Genomic DNA, 21,869 nt, shown 5'->3' on the forward strand with positions numbered 1-21,869 from the left:
TATGGTTTGTTTGAGTGCTGAGCTGCTCTGGTGCTTCTTATGTAGTGTCCAGGTAGTGACAGGCAGAACTGAGCATTAATTTCACACTTGCAACCTCCTGGGCTGGAATAGTGAAACTGGAACGTTCCTTCCCTGCTTCTCATTATTCACTTTTCCATTTCTACAAGTGATTTTCAGTGTCACCTGCTGCTCTGCAATGGCTTTGGGTTCATTTAAGAATTAAGAGCAGAAACCTTGGCTCAAGGGGAGTTAGAATGAGATGGCTGCTTCCATCACCCAGTGACAATTGAAGAGCATGTTGGGGTCTAGCAAAGAACTGATGAGAACTTGTTGCAGTGTGAGGAGCAGGGGTTTTGTTCAAATTTTGCAGAGGGATTAAATCACAGCAGGGGGACGTGGCTGCTCCATACATCTCAGTTCTTGGGACATAACACAGGTTGCCCAGAGAAGCTGTGGCTGCCCCACCCCTGGAAGTGTCCAAGGCCAGGTTGGACGGGGCTTGGAGCAACCTGGGCTAGTGGAAGGTGTCCCTGCCCATGGCAGGGGGTGGAATGAGATGAGCTTTAAAGTCCCTTCCAACCCAAATCATCTAAGATAAAGCCTGTGCAGTCAGTCCTTGGAATGCTGGCCCTCGAGCTGGGAGTTTTGGAACAGAGACTGAGCAGTTCTGTGCTCTGTTGCTCCATCATTCATTCACTATTCCCAGCTGAATGCAACTGCCGGGGCAGAGCAGTGGCTGGTGGGTGGAACCTGCTCTGAAGATGGGGAGGGGATGCTGCTCCATGTGGAGCACAGCTGGGAGTCTCCAGACGACTCTGCTGCTGGGGGAGCAAAGCTCTGGATTTCCCTCCTGGGCAGGTGTCAGTGGAGCAAATCCCAGAGGGACGGGCTGGGTGTGGCTGCACCTCTGCACAAGTGATGAGAATTCAGCACTGCTGTTAAATATCTTTTCATTTATCGCTTTCTCCTCTCGGAAATGTGGTCCCAGGCATGATCCTGTCGGCATCTGGGAACTCACTGAGAGTGAGTTGCCCTGACAACCGAGAAACACCTCCCCTAGTGAGCGGCACACAGAGCCTGCTCTTGGCTTGATTATCTCTTCCTGGGAGATGATATGGGTTTCTCCCTCCTGGAGCTGTGCTTGGGGGATGGCAGGGGGTGGCTGCAAGTTTGGGCAGGTTTGGCTCCTGGTGTTCGTTTTCCATGTGGGAACAAAGCCAATCTCACCGAGCTGAGTGTTGCAAACAGCAGCAGGGGAGAAGTGGTGGAGGTGGGTGATACAAGGTGTTAAAGCAGTAACATCATGTCAGGTAGCTCATTACACCACAGAGACCCAGGGTAGGAAAGTGAATTGTGTGTGTTCTTTTAAATTCTTCACAAGTTTTATTGTTTGTTGGTTAATGTGGAAAATTAACAATTCGGTCTCTTTTTGCTCGTAATTCGTAAGATTCTCTAATATAGATGTAACTGGAGGGCAGAAGAGCCAATGTTCAGATTTATTGTTTTGTCCTATTAGAGTTTCTTCACAGTGAGAAATCAGAAAGAAAGTTATGGAAAGAGTCAATGAGAATATATATTGTGATTAAAAATTCACTGCAATGATGAATTCCTATTCCCTAAATCACTTCTGTTTCTTCTTTGCATCACACTTCTCATTAAGTTTTGGAAAGATTTTTTTTTCATATTTAATTAAGTGTATAATTGTTACTCTTAGATTAAATATAAATTGAAAGCATTTTTACTGCAAAACCTGAGATATCTTTTCCAAAAAGCACATGCCAAATTCCAAGAGACTCTCCAATGTAACACACTGTAATATCTGTAATACTCCGTGGAGAAGTGAATTTGGGCTGAATATATAAGTTATTTCTCACCTGTGGTTTCAGGGTAAAAGAACTGGCCGAGATAAGGTGCGTCCAAACCAGAGGAAGTAAGATGATGTGCATGTCTTGTTTTCTTTTTAGATTAACTTTTCTGCTCCCAGTGCAGACTAATTTCTCTTTAACATTCTGTTTTCCTGGTTGGTTTGCTGCAAGCTGGCTTCATTGTAACAATATTGTGGTTTTGTCCAAGATAATAATAAGCCAAGCAGTTGGAATGTAACTTGAAAATTAATCCAGGGCCTGAGATGCCATCTTCAACTTCAGCAAGTTTTAATATCCATAAAAAATAAGGGGGGGGATTCAAGGGGGATTCAAGCAGGATTCTGCGATTTTCAATTTTAGTCATGATAGGAAAGGCAAAATATCATTGCTCTTTTCCAATAAGCTTTTATGAATCATTTGAGTTTATGTCCCTTCTGTAGCTGCAAAACTGGTTTTGCTCTGGCAATCTGGAAGAGTGTGTTGGCTGCATGGCATTTTCCCTCTGCAATAGTCAAGATGTTTCAGATACAAAGCTCATTGTGGAGCTCAGTGAAATGTGTGGAAATTCCCACTGTGTTTTCACTAGGACCTTAGGCCAAAAAACAGTAAAAGGAATTCATATTCTAAATGTGAAAAACTATTTTGCATGCTCATAAACAACTGGTCTGTGGCTGGGCTGAAGGGGAATAAGGACCTTTGATAAGGATGTGACCATTTAACAAGGTCAGTTAATTAGGCAGTCCCACTCTGGGGCGTGTGTTTTCGTTGAGTCAACCTGGTTGTTCTCCAGCATTTCATGGCATTCCATGTTCCCAGGCTTCCTTACACAAGGTTTGCAGCAGGATTCTCTCTTTACACCTACCAGTGCTTGTGCAGTGTGATAAACAGGATCATCTCCTTCCCTTGCCACAGGTCACTCACAGCTCAGCACAGTCCAGCAGCTCCTGCCTGTGCTGACCTTCTGCCTGGACCAGGCAGCACAGAGCCCCCCTGACCAAACAGCAGGAATCCCGAGTTCTCCTTAAAAATCCACCATATGGAAAAAGAAATTGTCAGATTGAGGGTGACATCTAATTTAAAAAAAGGATTAAAAGAAGTGAGAGGAGCATGTTGCTCGTTGAATCTTAAGTGTTGCCTTGCAAAGATACAGAGAGGCCTTGGTTGGGTTCTTGAATATTATTTTAAGATCCTGCCTTCAGATCCTGACAACTCCATCCCAAAAAAGTGAGTTCAGTGCCTCCAGCTCTGGGGCCAGCAGTAGGCACAGGAGCCTGCTGGTGAACCTGCCATGCTTTCCTTTGGGAAATGTGCTGGAAACACGTGGTGCCCGGGATTGAAGCGCTGCCGAGAGCGCTCCCTGCCTGCACGGCAGGTTTGTACCCCAGAAAACAAATGGCCTTGGAACAAAATGTGTTTTTTGTTGCTTCAAATTCTGTATTTTTTGAACAAGCTGCCAATGACCTGCCCAGTGGGTTTAAAGTACAAGACATAAAGCTGGTTGTTATCCATTCAAGGCCTGATTTGGATCTCCAGTACCCGGTGAAAAGGCGGATATTGAAATTGCTTTTTGTATCAAAAAGTAAGATCTTTATCTGAGATCCCACGTGCCAGAGCATCACAAAGACATGGCCAGCAAAGCTGCTGCTTTGAACCACGTCTTCATCTTGTACAAAGAAAGGATATTGGGATTTTTCTTTTTTTTTAAACTTGTTTGCTTATGGCTCAATCTTGTATTGTGGCCTCTGTCCTGCCAAAGTGCTCCATCACAGGCCCTGGATTTGTCCCAGCAGCTGGATCTGCCGTGGGATCATCCCTTGCAGACTCAGGGATTTAGGCTGACACCCAGAACTGGTTCTTCCTGAACATTTGCACAGCACATGATGCTCATCAGCATCTCCAAGTCCTGCTTTCATTCAAACAAATAATAACATTGGTGGGAAAAAAAAATCCACATTCTAAGCTGTAATACAATTTTTTTTAATAAAGAGATCTGAACTTCCAAAATTCCTATTCCTGTAGCAGGGTATAAGATTTTCTGTGCTCATAAAGTTGCAGGAAGAGTCATCCAAACTGAATATGGTTTTCCAGTGACATGTGGGTTTTTTGTCAGATGATCATTTGACATTACTGCCTGCAGGAGTAGAGAGCTGCAGTCCATGAATTGAGTCATCCCTTTCAATCTTATGGTTTTAAACTTGTCTGGGGAGGGCAAAGTTTGTAACTTCCACTTTCCAGTGAGGCTACCAAAGGTGTTTGCCAGGCCAGGCTTTTAGAGTGATATATTGTGTGGTTTTGAATAGACTTTAATTTCTGTAATTTTCTTTATCTGTAAACCAGTGATAATATACAAATACTGTCCTTTTGCAGCACAGTGAGAAAAGTAGTTACCCTGAAATATCAAACACACATCGATGGCACAGAGTAAATTAACCCTGTTAGAGGTTCTTAACCAGACCAACAACCAGACAGATGGGGAAAGCACTTATATCCCAAAGCATTATTAAACCTTCTTGGCTTTGCTTCTGCTGGTATATGGGATTATTTTGAGAAAAAAAAAAAGAGATATTATCTTTTAGCCTGCATTATCTTTTGGTGAGTCTTACTTTTTTCTCTTCTATTAACTTTGAGATTTGAAATGCAACTTGAGCAATTACATGATGTCTTATGTGAAATAATGAGACTGTTCAACCTTTTGTAAACCAGACTGTCTGAGCAAGGCAGAGCCCTTGGATGTAATATTCCCTTTCCTCCCTTTTCCAGATCAACCCTTGATTGAAAATCAAAGTTGATTGTATTGCTGGTTTGACAGTGGCCATGTTCATCTGCATTAATTCTCATGCATTGTGTTATTTTTAATGTAGGTTATTTTTCTTATTGCATGTCTAAATTGTCCTAACTCTTGCTATGCAGTGACTTGAAGAATTACATTTGAAAAGAGAATGTATTGAAGAGATTGTTTAAGTCCTAAAATACCCTGTGTAGATTATAGCATGGTATTTTTTGAAAGCTTCTTTTTTTATTTTATTTGTATTTCAAAACAAAAGCACCAGATAAGCTGCTTTTGGCATGAAAATAAATGATCTCTTTTCCCTTTGTTTTTGGGCTTTGCTTTGGTTTTGCTCTTTTAACCAGATAAGTACATCTGCTTTATCTGGTTATCCATGAACAGTTTCCTACTTTAACCCCCTCAAGAGTGCCAAAAGTGTTGTTGGGATGGGTCTTTGAAGATGTGTCTGTGCACATTTTGTTATGCAGCCTCTCTCCTGGGAATGCCACCTCAGCCATGGTCCGATTGTAACCTGCACCCAGCGATCCCTCCCGCCAGGAAAACTGGGCTGTTCTCCTTCTTACTTCCCTGTTTCTGTGTGTGTATGTGTGTGTATGTTCTTCAGAAAGCCAAACTTGGGCCAGCTGGTAACAAAGTCATTACTTCAACAGAAGACAAGAGCTCAAGTGTGCCATCCAACAATCTGGACAGGGTCAAGCTGACAGATTTCAACTTCCTCATGGTTCTTGGAAAGGGGAGCTTTGGGAAGGTAGGAATTCTTTATAATTATTCCACTCCCGTTCCTTTTTTTTTTTTTTTTTTTTACCTCGAGGAGGAATGAATGAATAATTCCCTGAGAAGCAAAAGCCAGAGTCAAAAGTTTGTGCATTTTTGAGGGAGGATCTCTTAACAGGGAGCATGGTGGTTCCCTAAGGACTAGAGGGCTTCAGTCCTGACTGGCAATTTTCTTGAAAAAGTAAAAATAAATTATAAAAGACTGTTGGGCAAGATGTGAGAAACAGTTGCTGACTTTTAGATCCTCACTTCTTGGCAGGTTCAAGGAAATCAAGTTTACTTTTCTGGCTTTACTACCCAGGTCACTGTGCCAGTTCTGGAAGTCACCAACATTGGTAAGGCTGGACATTGGGGAAAAACCAGGAATAGTGTGTATGGTATATATTTGAAATCCATTAGTTGAAGGAACAGGCTGCTATTTTTCTGTCTGTTTGAACATCACTTCTGTGATAAAGTGCCCTTTACTGAAGAAGCCCCCTGGGACTTAACATTTTATCAGCCCTTCAGCAACGTGCCTGTGATCACCCAGAGGGTTTTGGCACAGGTTGTGCCTGAAATGATGGTACAGCTCGTTGCAGCAGGTGAGTAATGACCATAATTTTGGAGTTTCGATCAGATTAGTCCATACCAATAAAAGGAAAAGCTGGATTGCCATCTCTACAAATCTTGGGGCTTGGCTTGGGCGATTCTGAGCCTGTTGTTTCTCTCGGTGCAGGTGATGCTGGCAGACAGGAAGGGGACAGAGGAGCTCTATGCAATCAAAATCCTGAAGAAAGATGTGGTGATCCAGGATGATGATGTTGAATGTACAATGGTTGAGAAACGAGTCCTGGCACTGCAGGATAAACCCCCGTTCCTGACACAGCTTCACTCCTGTTTCCAGACAGTTGTACGTGAGCTCTCTCCTCCCACCCTGTGTTTTCCAGACTAAATGATCGTGGATTTTAGCACTTCAGTGACATTTATTATCATCCAACCCATACAACATAGCATAGAAAACAGTGAAGAAATACCACATGTAATTACCCCTTGTATTTGAAATATAAAAACTAGGTTTAAAGATTTTTCCTCTGAGTCATTCCAGCCGACCAGGGTGATAATTCCTAAATTTCATCCTGTGTGGATTCTAAGTCAGAGCCTTAAGCCCACCTTCCCAAAGGTTCCTAAATACTTTTAAAGATTTGAGGTATTTCCCAACCTAAATGATTCTGGGATTCTGTGAAAAAAGCCAGATCCCCTCAGCTTTCACAGCACAATTGTCTGTGGTGTTAAAGGCACTTTCAAACTCTGCTTAATGTCTACAAATCCCTCAGCAGAAAATGGCCTGAATGCAACCAATTTGCAGACATAATCACAAGAAACCATCACCTTTTTAATAATAAAAAATCTATATTTTTTAATACCTCCCATCTTCCAAAGGAAAACTCATTAAGAAGGTTTAGAAATGGCCTCAGAGCAGGAATTTTCATCTACCTTTGATTTTGTTTGTTTGTTTTTTATTAGAGACTGATTTTTCAAACAGAGCTATGTTTGTATAATTCATGTGACCATTGTAGACAAATAATATGTAAAAGTGCACCACTAAAATTGACAAATCTTCTCAGATCTCCTCAGTCATTTACTCCTGCAGGTTTTACAAAACTTTCCACTTCCATTTATTGATCTATCGATTTTGCAGGAATGTACAACCAGTCCTAATAATCCTAAAAGCTTTATAATAACATACCAGTGACTTTTTTTTTTCTGCTGATCAATGAATATCTAATATATTTCCTCTAATGTATTTCTCTGTGTCTTTACTGCTTTGTCCCAGGACCGACTGTATTTTGTCATGGAGTATGTGAATGGTGGGGATCTCATGTATCACATCCAGCAAGTAGGAAAATTTAAGGAGCCACAAGCAGTGTGAGTGTTCATATTCATATATTTAAATCATGTCATTCTCATTATCTTATACTCTAAGAGGATTTGGTTTCTTCCTCCTCCCAGGCTCAGTAGGAAGTCTAAGCTGGCCTTCTTTGATTGTGCTTTTAAGGCCCAAAAGCTGAAGTTCATGTTAAAAATGTTTGCACACATAGGCCAAAGGTATCTGTGCCTTTATTCCAAAACAGAGCACAAACAAAAGCACACAGTGCCTATTTGAAAAGTGACAAGAATTTAACCAAGGCAGCAAGAAATTAAAGCTGTTACTTGGCATTCTGGTGTTGTTTTTAAAAGCAAATATTAATAAAAAGGTGAGTGGAACATTTCAGTCTGAATTAGTGTTATAAGGAAAGGCAGCACAAATAGACTCAGCACTGCAATATAAATAAGTTTATACAAGATAAATGCAATGTATAGCTTATAAGAATTTCTGTGATATATTTGCAAGGAGTTAATAAATTATTAGAAGTTGTTTATGTACATGATCCCTTTTAGGTAACTGTACATCTGGCACATCACTGAGCAGCTGATAATGATCTATAGCACATTCAAGTGTGAACAGATCCAGCAGTACCACGTTAGTCATGCTTATAACATCTCCTCATCACTTATTAGTGTTCCTTGAATCATTTACCAATGAAACTTTAAAAGCAAGGGTGACCAACTGTTTTAAGAATTCAGTTAAAATAACTTCTCATCTCGATTTAAGCAACCAGGGCTCATTTAAATGAGAGGCCTTCTAAATATAAGTATTTCAGAATCAGAAAAATATTTTAACAACTCCCTGAAGAAAAACTAGATGGTGTCAGATCATCTTTGACTCCCAGCTAATGTAACTTGCCAACACTTAACAAAATCTGTGGTGCTTTCTGACAGCTTCTGCCTGTGCAGCATCTTCAGCACACGTGTTCACCAACACCTCTGATCAAGTGTTGCAGAGCTCAGCCTTCCTCTCCCTTATGCTAAGCCTAAAAATTAATCTCATCTTTAAATAATCCTCTTGCATATAATTTCCACAGCAACCAGCTTCAAACAGCCATCAATATTATATATCTTTTGACTGCATTCGGCAATTATATTTTATATGGTAATCGTTTTAATTAGCTTCATGTAATTAATCCATTAACAGCCTGTGTAAAGGAATACTATTTCTGCAAATTATTTCATGCCATATGAATTGCAGTGTACATTGAGCTGCATCCTGAATTCATCAATATGTGATTAGAGATAAGGATCTTTGCAGCAGAGTCAGATCGGTCCAAAAAAAAAATGCTGTGCTCCAGCTACACCATTTTTTGTTGTCTAGGGAGACATTTTCAATATTATTTTTTTAAAATTCTGCATTATTTTATCATCAAACACTCAAAATGTGTCTGTTAAGGTCCAGTCAAAGTGAGATGTCTTTTATAGTATCTGCCCATAATACATATTTTTATACTCTTACATATATACACACTATAAATTATGTATTTCATATGCTATAATGCTATCATTATTTACCATGATGCACATCCAAATGATTTGGTCTGAAGGAAATCACGAGGCAGTAAGAAATCTGTTGTGGTTTGTTTTTTTCCACACAGGTTCTATGCAGCCGAGATCTCCATTGGGTTATTCTTTCTCCACAACAGAGGGATTATTTATAGGTGAGTATAATCTGACATAAGAAATTCTGAACTATTTTTAAAAACCTGAATGAATCAGTTTCTTTACAGTTTTGGTGTATTTTTAAAACATTGTATAAAAAGCCATCAGTGTGGGGCTCTTTTTGCTGTGTTGGTGCTGGTGAGGAGGAAACCAAAGCCCCGGTTTTACCTGAGCTTTCTGATACTTGTTGATCCTAAGCATTAACATTAAATTGCTGTGATTCTTCATAGAGATCTGAAATTAGATAATGTGATGTTGGATTCAGAAGGACACATTAAAATTGCTGATTTTGGAATGTGCAAAGAACATATGTTAGATGGAGTAACAACCAGGACCTTCTGTGGCACTCCAGACTACATTGCACCAGAGGTAAATATTGACCATTTCAAGAACCTTTTAGTCTCTCAAATGCAAATTGTCCCTACACAAATTTTACCATGGGTTTGGATAGCTGGAACTCTGGATTTTCTGTGGATGGTACCATTATCCTTCTGCAGGTATATTGAATATCTTTATGAATTGATGCAATATTGTCAATAAGACTTCGCTATTCTAAAAATCTAGTTGATTGAAAAACTTTTGATGAGATCAGTGCTTCAGCTTTGGTTCATACTAAAAAAAGACAGGCTCAGCACCTTATGATTTTAAATTTGTAGGCTGGAAATGTTATTAAACTAAACTTTGCAATTTGTAAAGTCATAGAAACTTCCTGGATGGTGCTGAGGTTGTTGCTGAGGTCAGCAAATACTTCACTGGGAGCAAATTTTGCTTCTTTAATGTATTTCTCCATAAATTCTCACAGCTGCCAAAATGCATTTATTTGAAGCACTGTTTGGCATTTTCAGGAAATCACAATCCACTCATTGAGTTTTGGGAAGGGACTCTTGAGGTCTTGAAGCTTCTCACTGACCTCTCTGTAAAACTCCTGTCATTGAAGGCCTGACCAAAGCTGTAAGATCAGGGCTTGAATGGAGTTGACATAATAAATCCATAATTTGCCTTGAGTTTTCCATGATTTGGGAATACCAGTTCAAGCCACTGAAAGCGACAGTCAAGCATGAACCAACTGCAGTGGGTCTAAAATGAAAATTTGATCCTGAGAAGCACAGTTGTGCTTTGAAGCCTGTGATAAATATGAGTTTAGAGTTGAGATTTTTAGTCTGGATATGATTTGTATTTCAGTGCTTTAGGTATAAAACATTAAAAACAAGCACATGTGGTGATTTGGATATAATTCAAATATATGAATATTAAAATCTGGTATTTGTGCATACTGAGCTTTCAGGAGTCTTGATTTGTTTGGCAGCAAATTTGATGCAAGAGGCTGGATCCTGATCCAAGATACTCAGTTGTTCAGTGAGTACTGAGCAAGAGGCAGCTCTGGCTGGAACATTTCTGGCTGTAATTGTGTTTGTTGGAATAGGGCAGATTTATACATGGACAAGTAAATTAGTGTCTAAGGTGAATTTTGTCATCTCTGTGAAATTGGAACGAAAAATAGTTTGTTTTTTTCCCAGTTGCTAATTCATGCTTTTCACAGTGAAATATTGGGTATTATAGAGCCTTGTTTTTTCACCATTTGCTGTTGCTTGCAGCAGGATATCAGAACAACCAGAATATTTCATTTTCTTCTGTCAAAATGAAAAGGAAGCCAATATACCAAATTAGAGTGTCCTTTCTGTGGCAATTGTCTTGTGCCAGTTGATACCAAAGAACGTTTTGTCAACACCAAAATGCCCAATATGAGTCAGTGCTGGAGTGAATTACTTTATTTTATTTGGAAATTCTATATAAAGAAATAAACCTTTCACCAAAACATCCAGTAATTGGGAGGAAATTAGTCTTTCTATCATCTTACAAACAGATTTGATTTTATTTTATTGAATTGACCGATTTTCTTTTGATTCTGAAGACATTATTGTGACTGGCAGATTGCTAACTAGGTCTGTGGTAAACTTCAAAGGAAGGTTCATGTTCTGCTTGCAGGGGTGTTTCAGCATGTTTCCATGGGCTAAAATTTATCAATTTATAATAGATTTTAATGAAGATGCATTTGCACGATCCCATTCCCTGCTGGGTGCAGATAAATGAGCTAAATCTAAATAAACTGTTGAGGGTGTCTGGAGGAGAGTCCTGTGAGTGGGTTGTACTCAAACACAGGGAATTAACTCTTTCCTTCAGCATTTGGGAAATAATGGTGTGACAATAACGGGGTCTGAAGGAGCCCCACACTCCCTCTACATGAGCTACCCACACACAGTTCAGGGATTACACAGCTGGAAGGACCCTACAGGGACGTCTCAGCTGGTGTCACACTGCCCATCTCTGGCTGGAAAACAAAGTGCTTCGTTCAGCAAAGAGACTTTGCACAGCTTGGGGTACTCTAAAATAACGTTTCCCTTTTTTATGATTGGGAAAGTTACCATTTGTTGTTACTTAGCTGGATAACCAACTGGAATTAATATTCATTTTCTTGTCCCATGCACATTAAGGAATGTGCAGAGGTTAAACTGGTGGGATCCCAGGCCTGACAGCTTCTGTCAGGCAGAAAGTGGTTATCTTGTACAGAATATTTCTTGATGTGCTGAACTCAAATATTTATGGTCAGAGTGGGGAAATAGCTGTGAAATCAATTAGTACTTTGTGTTGCCTTGACCAGTCAAGAGAGACAGGAGGAGATGGATGTCAAGAGGATTAGTGGGAAGGGATTCTGCCAGCACAGAACCCCACCATCAGCATCCCTGCAGCAGCCAGAGTGATGAGTTTTGAATTTCAGAAGAATTTAAATTAGAAACTCCATTTCCCTTCTCCTCCATCCAACAGCCTCAAAACCTTCAGCTGTAACCTTGAATTTGCCAGGATTGTGGGAGGTAAATATGTATTACAGAGGTTTGGAAAGCGTGTGTTTGACTGTTTCCCGTGCTAGTAATATTTATTTCTTTTAATAACTGAGTTTTAGCTTTTCCTGCAGACATCAGATGTGTTCACAAAAGATTTTTCTCTTGCCTCTGGGATATAATCTTTTCATCCCAACTGGCTACTAGCTGCAAGCTGCAATGATCTAAACATTCCTACAAATTGCTGGTATTAATCTCTGTGTCCTGCTCTTAACTGTGCCTTCCTCAGAGGCAAAATGGGGAAAAAAAAAAAAAAAGGAAGAAAAAAGCAACATTCTTCTGCCAATTTTACTTGATGAGAGAAATTCCTGAGCTCTTCCTGAGCGCTCAAATCCACAGAACCTGGAAAGGCAGAGCTCTTAAAATGCAGCAATAGATAGTTAAAATGGGACATTTGGAATGGAAAAGGAGATGAAAAAGGCAGTAACTTAAATTAATGATGGAGAAGGAGCTGGGGGGAAGGGTCCTACCAGCTTTCCACTCCTCCCTGGCCAGTGAAAAGCAGAGATCCTTGCTGGAGGAGGGGACAGCTCTTCATTTCTAGGCACAGGAACTCCCTCACTGCTCTGTGGGTCTGCCCTGCACACTGTGGTGAGACAGGAGGTCATGTTAGTATACCCCAATTTGCTCTACAAGATATCAAAGTTTGTCCATGCAGATAGAATTATTTTGGCAGCTGCTGCAAGGCAGGCAGGGATGGCTCTGAGTGCAGCAGCTGGTAGGTAATACAGGATGAATTCTGGATGAGGAGGAGGGAACTACTGAAAATACAACATTTAGAACTTGCTGACTTTGTACCAATGCATGTTTGACTGTACATTGAAAGCTCATCTGCTTCCTCCCACATGTCATTCCTTCCTTGAAGTGAGTGTTCTTTCCTCTCGTTTGCACTTCCAATTAATGCTGGGAATAGCTCCCAGTAGGATGAGGATAACCACAGGTTGGTGAATGAACGTGGCAGATTGCTTTGCTGTGCTTCCCTTGTGCCACAGCCTTACAAGGATTGAGCTGGTCATTCAAATTGGGTGTATTTAATTAGGATTAAAGGAAAAAAATCTTCCAGTGTCCAGCAGCAGATTTGACAGGGCCACCTTTTCTTACCTGGTGGTAGGTTCAGTGAAAGGAGTGTTCTTGTTGTAGTTGCAGTGGCACCTTTCCAGTGTTGGTGTCTGTATTTATGTCTCAGTTGCCCCTCTTCCATCACTGGTCCAGGTGAGGGAGGCATTGCCAGCTCTGGTTGTCAGATGTTGACAAGTGGCACCAAACAGCACAAAAATTGCAGTGATTCTGACCCTACCTTAGGTTTAATGGAGGAGCTTTTCTCATGTTAATTCTGCCTCTCTTGATAATTCTGCCAGCTCTTCTCTCCCAAAGGCAGATCTCATTGGGGCAGGTTGCTTTGCTGCTGGAAATTCTATTTAGGGAAGAGCCCAGCCTTGACTCACCTCTTGCTGCACAAACAACCAGCGTCACTGAGTCAGTGCTTCAGTTCATCTTTCATTGTATGACATTGCTTTGCTGTATTTAAACCATTTTCTCCCCTCAATAAACCCATCAAACTCCTCCACAATAGGAGGAGAAGTAGACTGTGGGCTCCTGGACAGACCTGGCTGCCAGGTACAGAATCTTGGCAGTGTAGCAGCATTTTCTTTCTCACTGCTGTGGATCCATTTTTTTTTTCTCATTTGCTAATTGAAATAAACTGTTCCTCCCAAAACCACTTACATGGAGCACGCTTGTTGTACAAAATGTTCTGCCCTTAGGAATTAATGACCTGAAAAATACCTCTTTTTTTTTTTTTGATAAAATACTCTTTGCCATAAGGCAAAGAGAGATTGTCAGAAAAGGATTGAACATGAAATAGTGTATCATTTGCTGTGTGTAAAAGGCCAGTGTTTTTCCTGGATAAAAGTTTGAAAGTGTTTGGTCTTTCAAGAGGCAACACTGATTCCAGTGGGCCTCTGGGACTTACTGGTGATGGAAATGAAAGGGAGAGTAACCAAGTGTGTCAACTAATACAGTATGAAATGAACGTCCCAAATATATATTTTTAAGTCCATATTACCACTAAGAGACAAGTAATATAGATTTGCCTTTATGTAGGACCTTCCAGATGAGAATCTTGTTATTATCTGTGATTGTCTAATACATTCCAAAGTACGATTGATTTTGAAACCTTTTGGTTAGAAACATTGCAGTAATTTTTAATTCATGTGCTGCTGTATCTCAGGGAAGAACATATATTCACACAGAGACTATAATTTTATTTAGTAGCCAGGCAGTGCTGCTTTATTGCACTGGTGACTCACTATTTTCCTGAGAAACTACAAAACTTGACAGTTCAACTTCTCTTTCAGACAAATAAAAAATTTAGGATATGTGATGTGTACTGGGCTTAGCAATTTGTCTCACAAAGAATAAAACCACATGCAAACAGGAAAATAAATGCAGGCCCCTCTGGAGCAGTGACTGCCTCAGTTCCCTGCTTATTCTGGTGGTGGAGGGTCGAAGGCTCCGCTGCTGCCTTCCTGGTAGGGATGGACAGTGGCTGGGACATCCTGCTTGCCTTTCCAATTCACAATATCCCTTCACAGTTACTTAGAAGGAGATTTGAGAGAACATCTGCACCCTCAAACTCCTCTATCCCATTCCCAAACCCAGCTCTTAAATAAATGAATGCTGACATCTGAAGAGGCCTCAATTAAAGATGATGATGCAGGAGGGGCCCTGGGTGCTGTTGGCACCCACAGTCTTTCCTTGTGTCAGAACTCAGTTTGTGCTTCTCCATGAGTCAAATATGAACAATACTTGACATTTCCATTAGTCTGAACAGCAGGAACCCTTTTCTTTTTGGGGTAGCTGGTACCTGGCTTCGTCCTGACAATCACAATCATGAGGCTTGGGAAAACGTCACTGAGCAAGGGGTTTGCTCTTTTCCTAAATTTTGACTCCTTTTACAGCAGAACAAAAATAGAAATACTGAAAAGAAGGGCTTAATTATTGATAGTACATAAATTAAGTGATTCTCATGATTTCAAGCTATGACAGACATGGATGGATAACATTTTTGCCTTGTCTAGTACATCGTGCTGCTGTACTTCCTCTTTTGCCCTCAAATGCACATCCCAAGGACTCCTGAGAGCCACATTTGCCAAGATATCAGGGTATCAAAGGTGAGGGTGGGTTTAGACTAATATTTTCAAAACAATCCAACTCCCACTGAAACCAGTGATTGGCTGGAGTGAGGATTACAGGATTGGCTTGCTGGCCTTTTTCAAGGAAATATGTTCTTCTCTGCATGTCACTATTTATCTAATATGCTACAGGACTGGGGGTTAGTTAACACAGGGGTTTTTCCTTTTTTTTTTTTTTTTTTTTTGTGATTATACAGATTATTGCTTACCAGCCCTATGGGAAGTCTGTGGATTGGTGGGCTTATGGTGTGCTGCTCTACGAGATGTTGGCTGGACAGGTAAGATCTCACTTCCCGTGCTCACTGTGACCTCCTCCTGCATCTCCAAGGCTGCTCTGTTCCAAGGCTCCCTAAAGGGTTAGACCATTAGAGGATAAGACTGAAGCCTTTCATCCTGCTATTATCTCCTTGTACTCTTGACTGACTCAACTGAGAATGTATTTAGGCTTTAAGCTCTTTATATTGTGCCCACATAATCAAGCTCTGCCTTTGAATACGGCTCCTTTGTACTGCAATAATGTTATAAATAGCCATCTTCAGGATTGAAAGGGAGACACTTGAGCAGGAAAACGCATGTCAAGTGGAAGAAATATCATTTAGTCGTTTGAAACCACGGGGAAGCATAATAAGAGTGTGTATATGCTCTGCATTGCAGTTAAATCCCAAGAATACAGTTTTTGTGTTGTATGTCCTGGGGGTAAGTGTGGGTTTGGCCTCTTGGAAATGTGCTCAGTTACAGAGCCCTCCTTCTGCACAGTTAATGAGAGGCTGCTCTCTGAGGCACTGGGGTAGGAAAGCAACACTGTGCTGCAGTAAATGGCAACTTCGAGGAATTCTATTAGTCTTGAGTTGGAAAAGATTTCTGCAATTGGCTTTCAGTGAGTGTTAAGCTAAAAGCAGGCGTTTCCTGAGCTTAAAACAGACATTTTTAACAAATGCCTTTAATAGTTTCTCTTCTAAATTCCAGTGACATTTTAAAAGTTTTAATGTGTGGCAATTGCAGGTGTTAATACTTTACAGGCTGCACTGCAAATAATGGGCATCTAAATGCTCTGGAGAAAATGAGATTTACCATTGGTTGGGTCTTGCACGGTGCCCATATCCTGGGGAGTCACCCATGGGCACTTCCTTATCACCTCTGTTTTAAAATATAATGCAGCCCTTTCTTGTGATAGTCCCAGAAGCAGAAGCAGAATCTACAGCCATAACATAAAACAAACTTGAGTTTGGAAGTAAGTGAGGAATGGATGTACCTTAGCACAGGGTAATTGAAAGTTCAATCTCCAAACTTCACCCTTTAAAGTATTTTGCCTGCCTGGTGCAGAGTAGCTTTAAAAACTGATTAAAGCTGATCATGAAGATAGTCCTGCATACATTTCATTAACCTGTGGGGGCAAAAATGAATGTTTTTCCTGGATTTCAACCTGAGACTGATGAAGATACCCAGGGTTCAGATGGCTGGGAGTTTGGTGTGTGCTCCTGGACAAGGACCACTGCTGTGTACTGATCTCTTTGGGCATAGTATTGTCATACCATTTCATAAAAAGTGGAGATTTTTTTTTTAAAAAAAGCAAATCCCAGTAAGGAACTCACCTGTGATTTGTTTTCAACAGCCTCCATTTGATGGGGAAGACGAAGATGAACTTTTCCAGTCCATAATGGAGCATAACGTGTCCTATCCCAAATCACTGTCCAAAGAAGCTGTCTCCATCTGCAAGGGGGTGAGATAAATGCTTCTTTACCATTGAGTTCCTTTTGGGCAATCCTTGTGAATAACTGGATCTGTCTGGCTTTGACATGGCACTGTAGTATTTTTGAGGGCAACTTCTGTCAGGCAGTGCTCAGCTCTGTTGTCACTTGGTGTCACTGATAAGGGTTTGGCTCTTCCCGCTGTTCCTGCTTGTTTTATGGCAAGAACAAATGTCAGAATCAGTAGCTGCCAAACCCAAAGCAGAATTTATTAACAGGATGATGGTGTGAAGCGTCTCCACCCACTTTGCCTCTCGACCCGCAGCAGCACAGCCCCAATTTTGCAGGGTGAGAAGATTTCTCAGCTTGGCTGGATCCCAGATCCTCCAGAGAGTCCTCAGCCCAGGATGCCTAATGACAGGAGCAGAGCAAAAGAGTTACTAACACTCATTTTTAAATGTAGGTAAAGATGAGCTCATGTGAAAATCTTTAGCATAAATGGGAGGAAACCATGGGGAAATCCTGACCCAGGGGTGACTTGTGCGGCCTAAAATTGGCCTTAGATTGTAAATTTTGAGGAAAAGAAGAGATTTGGCTTCAGGGGATTAGCTCAGGAACAAACAGTTTGTTTGACTTTCCTTTGACTCCACGTGATTCTCCAGAGAACCATCAGTCTGCAGCTTTTCCAACCCACTGTTTGTAATCATTATTTGAGGTCTGATTTACACTGATAAAACACCACTGCCTTTAGTATCACTTAATCAGTTAAATTGGTATATCCTTTGCAACCATTTAGGAGGTGTTATACATGAGCTGGATATCAATCCCTTAAGGAAAATCATCACAGAAAAGGAAAGATGTTTAGAGCAACAAGGTAAAAGGAAAGACCACGCTAATTTTGGAGCTTATCCCAGTGTAGACATGCTGGGTAGCAAAAAATAAACACCATATATTTTTGTGAAGTACATGCAGATTATTGCCTTGTCGTGACAATCACATTTTCAAACAGCAAAGCCTGAATTTGATGTAATGACCCTATTTTCAGCTCCCCTGCTTGCTGCTGTTCTGGGTGCTCACACCCAGAGAGGGCAGAAAGCTAAAACTGCCCCGTTGCCACGAGGTTTAAGGTCAAATCTCTGTGACACTGATGTGTTCATTGGCTGTATTCAACTGACAAATTAATCCCAGGTTTCAGTGAGCATTATTCCTGAGCTAAGTCAATATGAGAAAGCTTCTGAGCCTGGCAGTCAGTGGGAGCTCAGCAATCCCAGGACTGGGCACCAGTGGGCAAGACAAACATGCCCATTGTGCTCTTGGGATTGATTTGTCTGCCTGACATCCATTCCACTGATTTAGAGCTTGTTGGGCTTGGTAAATGCAGGAACTGTGGAAAGAATTAAAACCACCAGAATCAATATTCACGTTTTCTTTCATCCCTTACTGTTAAAGCAAGGGGTTTGGAAAAGGTAGCAAAAATGGGAAAGTTGCTGTTAGGCTTGAAGAAGGCTGTAATTCCAGCCCAGTGCACAGCCCCTTCCCAAATCTGCTTTGGAGTCACTTTTATTTTAGGTTTAAAATTGGAGTCAGATCAACTCAACATTTGGAAGGAGACTAAAGCAGTACAGCTGAGCTTTTAAAAAGATGTGTGGAGGTATCACTCCCAGCAGCACATTAATCATATATAATTTGTAGCACAGCTTTAAAACGTCCCCACAACACTGAAACTGAGAGTTGAAGGCTACATTGCACAATTCCTAAAGTACACACCAACTGAGGAGATGCTGAGGAGCTTGTTAATTAGGGAGCACATTACATTTTCTGAGCACGCCGTGCTGGTGGGTTTTGGGTTGTTTCTTTTCCCCAAGTCTGCTTAATCTCTGCAAGTGGGTATAGTATTGACCAGGATGTCATTAAGAATGCAAGGGAGGAAACACATATTTGATACTGGCAGCTGGGTGCCAAGGAATTGGAGGCCCTGTAATGAGATGTCTTAAACAAGCCCAGAGAAATGAAATGGGAGTGGGGAGGTTGTACTTCATACAGCTTTAGTGTGTTGGAATTTATTATGTTTAATTGATTGTTGAGATAAGGCAGAGGCTGTTCTGGAGATTTATAAGACTGAAAGACCAAAGGTGAAATTCAGGAGTTGTGAGCAGGGATGGCAGCATGTCCTGGGCATCACCTGCACCTCTGGTGGCAACCAGTGCCAAGTGGGGAAAAGTTTTCCAACGCAGCCCCTAATTTTGTTGCTGATGTGCTGTCTCCAGGGAACAAAAAGGAAAATTCCTCTTCAAAAACTGAATTTTACCTTTTCAAAACAATTCCATTAGCAATGTGTATCTTCGAGAGAGGAGTGAGAGCATCACAACCAGGGGAAAGTCTATCTCACTTCCATTCCAGCATTAAATTGAATCATTTGCTGTTTTCTTCCCGACAGCTGATGACAAAACATCCTGCAAAACGCCTTGGCTGTGGCCTTGAAGGTGAAAGAGACATCAGGGAACATGCTTTCTTCAGGAGGATTGACTGGGAAAAATTGGAAAACAGAGAGATTCAGCCACCTTTCAAACCTAAAGTGGTGAGTGAGATGCCAAGTCCTTCCCTCGCCTGCACTGAGGCTTCCCCGTGGGGTGACATTAATGCTGCCTGGCTGGTGCTGCAGATCTGGGACACTGCTCAAATAAGGCAATTTGATTATGGCAGGCCAGTCTGTAAGTCTGCTCGTGATTTGGCACCTTGTGGTGTAACCCAGCGTTATTTGTTCCTTTGCAAAAAAGTCTCTCAGTGGTTTGAGTCCTGCCTGGACGGCCACGCACTGCAGGAGGTGCCGAAAACGGGGAAAATTGGCATATTCACATCAGTGGCTGATGTGTGAGGCTGGTGATAAACATGGCTCATGACTGTCTCCTCTGAACAACGTCTGAAGCCAGTGATTCAAGGGATCTGAATTGCAGGGGTGAATTTCCTCCACAGGCTGCACAGCACAGGGGGGTTGTATCCCCACCCTGCAACGTCCGCTCAGTTTGCAAAGTAATCCCTGATTTACTTTTCATGTTTGTTACTGGTTTGCACACGTGTATCCATAGCAATATTTTAGAAATCCAAGCAAGTGGAAAGATGTCCTTACCCTCAGAGCTGTTTGCTTAATAGAATTGGGAGAGCTGGGCTTGTTGAGACAGAATTTCTTTCAGCATGTATTGGTTTATTGACAGGCAAAGAGCACACAAGAATACAAGCTTTAAGGAACAGCTGTAAATTGTTATGTCCTAACATTGGATCTTTCTTCTCTATCCCTTTTTTATTTCAGCTGAGAGGCCTGGCTGGCTCTGGCATTTCAGGTGTAGGGTCTGTACACTGATTTATTTGCTAATACAGGCACACTAGTGAGGTACCACAAATTAATGAACAGAGGGATGCCAATACCCAGTGGCAGAATTATTCTTCACTTCCTTCATACAAATGACTTTTTCATATCACCAGGAGGAGAGCTGCAGCTGAGAAGGGTGTTTTGTGCTAGGGAAAATACCCTTTTTTATATGGTGTGGATTTTGCATGCAGGGAAGGGTGTAAATAAGTAAAGAACAAAAGAACATGTGTGGTGCTGCCAGTCCTGCCCAGCTGGTCCCCAGAGCTGGCTGTGCAAAGGGAAGCTGCTCTTTAGAGGTATTTTATGGAGGATTTTGATTACATGCTTCTCAAGTCAGACTTAAAGCTGATCATAAAGCAAATCTACCTTCACAGCTCCAAGTTTTTATTAGCTCAGGAGCTGAGTGCTTAGACTCTCCTTGAAGTTAAAAGTATCACCAGCATGAAGGTACTAAAAGCTTGAAGGATGATCTGGTTCCATCACAGCACACTTTGTGGCAGATCCTGGCTCCTCTTTGGAGCAGCTGTGCTCCATCCCTGTGGTTATCCTGACCTGGTTTGTTCATACAGGCTGCTTTTAAAATGCACCAAGGCAGATTCACATGGAGCCTTTACTCTCCCAGATAAAAATAATTTAAGATCCAAGTCTGGTATTTACATACCCTATGTAAAACTCATTTATTGCAGTTACTTATTCTATTTGTATCAGTGTCATGGAATTATAGAATCGTTTGGGTTGGAAAAGACCTTTAAGATCATCAAATCCAACACTTCTCACTGCTGGAGTTGGCACTGCCAAGCCCACCACTAAACCATGTCCCTACACATTTCAATGCCTCCAGGAATGGATATTGATTTTAGAAAGCAAAAAACACACAACCCTTAATCTGTTTGAAGATAGGGATGTATTTATAGGCTTTGTTTGGCGTGGGTTTTTTTCAGAAAACCTTTGTAGGTGCATCTTTTCCAGGAATAATCCTGCTGCCTCCTCACCCAGGCATGGCTCTTACTTGAACGTGGAGCTGCAGATTTTGGGTCAGCAGTTGGTTGGTTTTAAATAATGTGTTCACTTCCAGACTGACATTTCACAGGCTGTAGGCACAGGCTGATTATTTGGCAAGAAGGACCAATTTTACTTGTATTTTTAAGGTTAGGAGTTTTAGAATTTCTGCAGTTCTGCTTTAATGCTGCATTAATGTTCACAACAGCAATGCTACTCTTTACTGTGAGGACAAAAATATAATTGAAGGTGCAAATTTATTGATAAATTACTATATTTGCCCCCCAGATATACCCATATTTCACATGATTTATTTCTTAGCCTCTACTAATACAAGCAATAGTGAGAGGCCTAATGGAGTCAGGAAGTTTGGTTTCAATATGCAAGTTGTTTGAATACTTTCAACTTGCTGAAAAAAGAAGAGAAAAAAAAATTAAAAAAAAAAGAAAAAAGAGCATCATTTTGTGGTAGGATGATGCTTATCTGCAGATCATCTTTTTAGCAAAAGCCTTCCCTGTATAAATAGCCCTTTTGTGGCTGCTCTGAGCTGAGTGTTGTGCCTCTGAATAAATTTAACTTAATTTGGGGATACATCAACTTTCATGCCAGTGATTCAGAGTTTTCCCCTTGTTAAAGTTCAGCTGTTTCCATTCTTGTTCTCCAGAGATTCTGTGCCAAAATGCACTGGCCTCAGTGGGCACCAGGGTACCCACCCCTATGTGGAAAA

At 41.1% G+C, this 21,869-nt stretch overlaps 1 protein-coding gene across 4 annotated transcripts in view; it reads left to right on the forward strand.

Annotated features, from left to right (window-relative positions):
• Nucleotides 1–21,869, forward strand: part of PRKCA (protein kinase C alpha) — a 145,634-nt gene that overhangs the window by 115,808 nt on the left and 7,957 nt on the right. For 3 of the 4 annotated variants that reach the window (XR_007906269.1, XM_051797667.1, XM_051797669.1), the window contains 8 exons: nucleotides 5,258–5,401; nucleotides 6,143–6,316; nucleotides 7,241–7,332; nucleotides 8,934–8,996; nucleotides 9,228–9,366; nucleotides 15,286–15,366; nucleotides 16,701–16,808; nucleotides 19,214–19,354. Coding sequence is in view for 3 of the 4 variants with exons in the window: in XM_051797667.1 (XP_051653627.1) it covers nucleotides 5,258–5,401; nucleotides 6,143–6,316; nucleotides 7,241–7,332; nucleotides 8,934–8,996; nucleotides 9,228–9,366; nucleotides 15,286–15,366; nucleotides 16,701–16,808; nucleotides 19,214–19,354 (942 nt within the window). In the remaining variant the exon portion in view is untranslated. Of the gene's footprint in view, nucleotides 1–1,886; nucleotides 1,911–5,257; nucleotides 5,402–6,142; nucleotides 6,317–7,240; nucleotides 7,333–8,933; nucleotides 8,997–9,227; nucleotides 9,367–15,285; nucleotides 15,367–16,700; nucleotides 16,809–19,213; nucleotides 19,355–21,869 lie in introns of all 4 variants that reach the window. The other variant, XM_051797668.1, reaches the window with a different exon arrangement.

The sequence above is a fragment of the Manacus candei genome, unplaced genomic scaffold (assembly GCF_025592945.1).
Source record: "Manacus candei isolate 608988 ecotype Guabito, Panama unplaced genomic scaffold, ASM2559294v1 h1tg000047l, whole genome shotgun sequence".
Lineage (NCBI taxonomy): Eukaryota > Metazoa > Chordata > Aves > Passeriformes > Pipridae > Manacus > Manacus candei.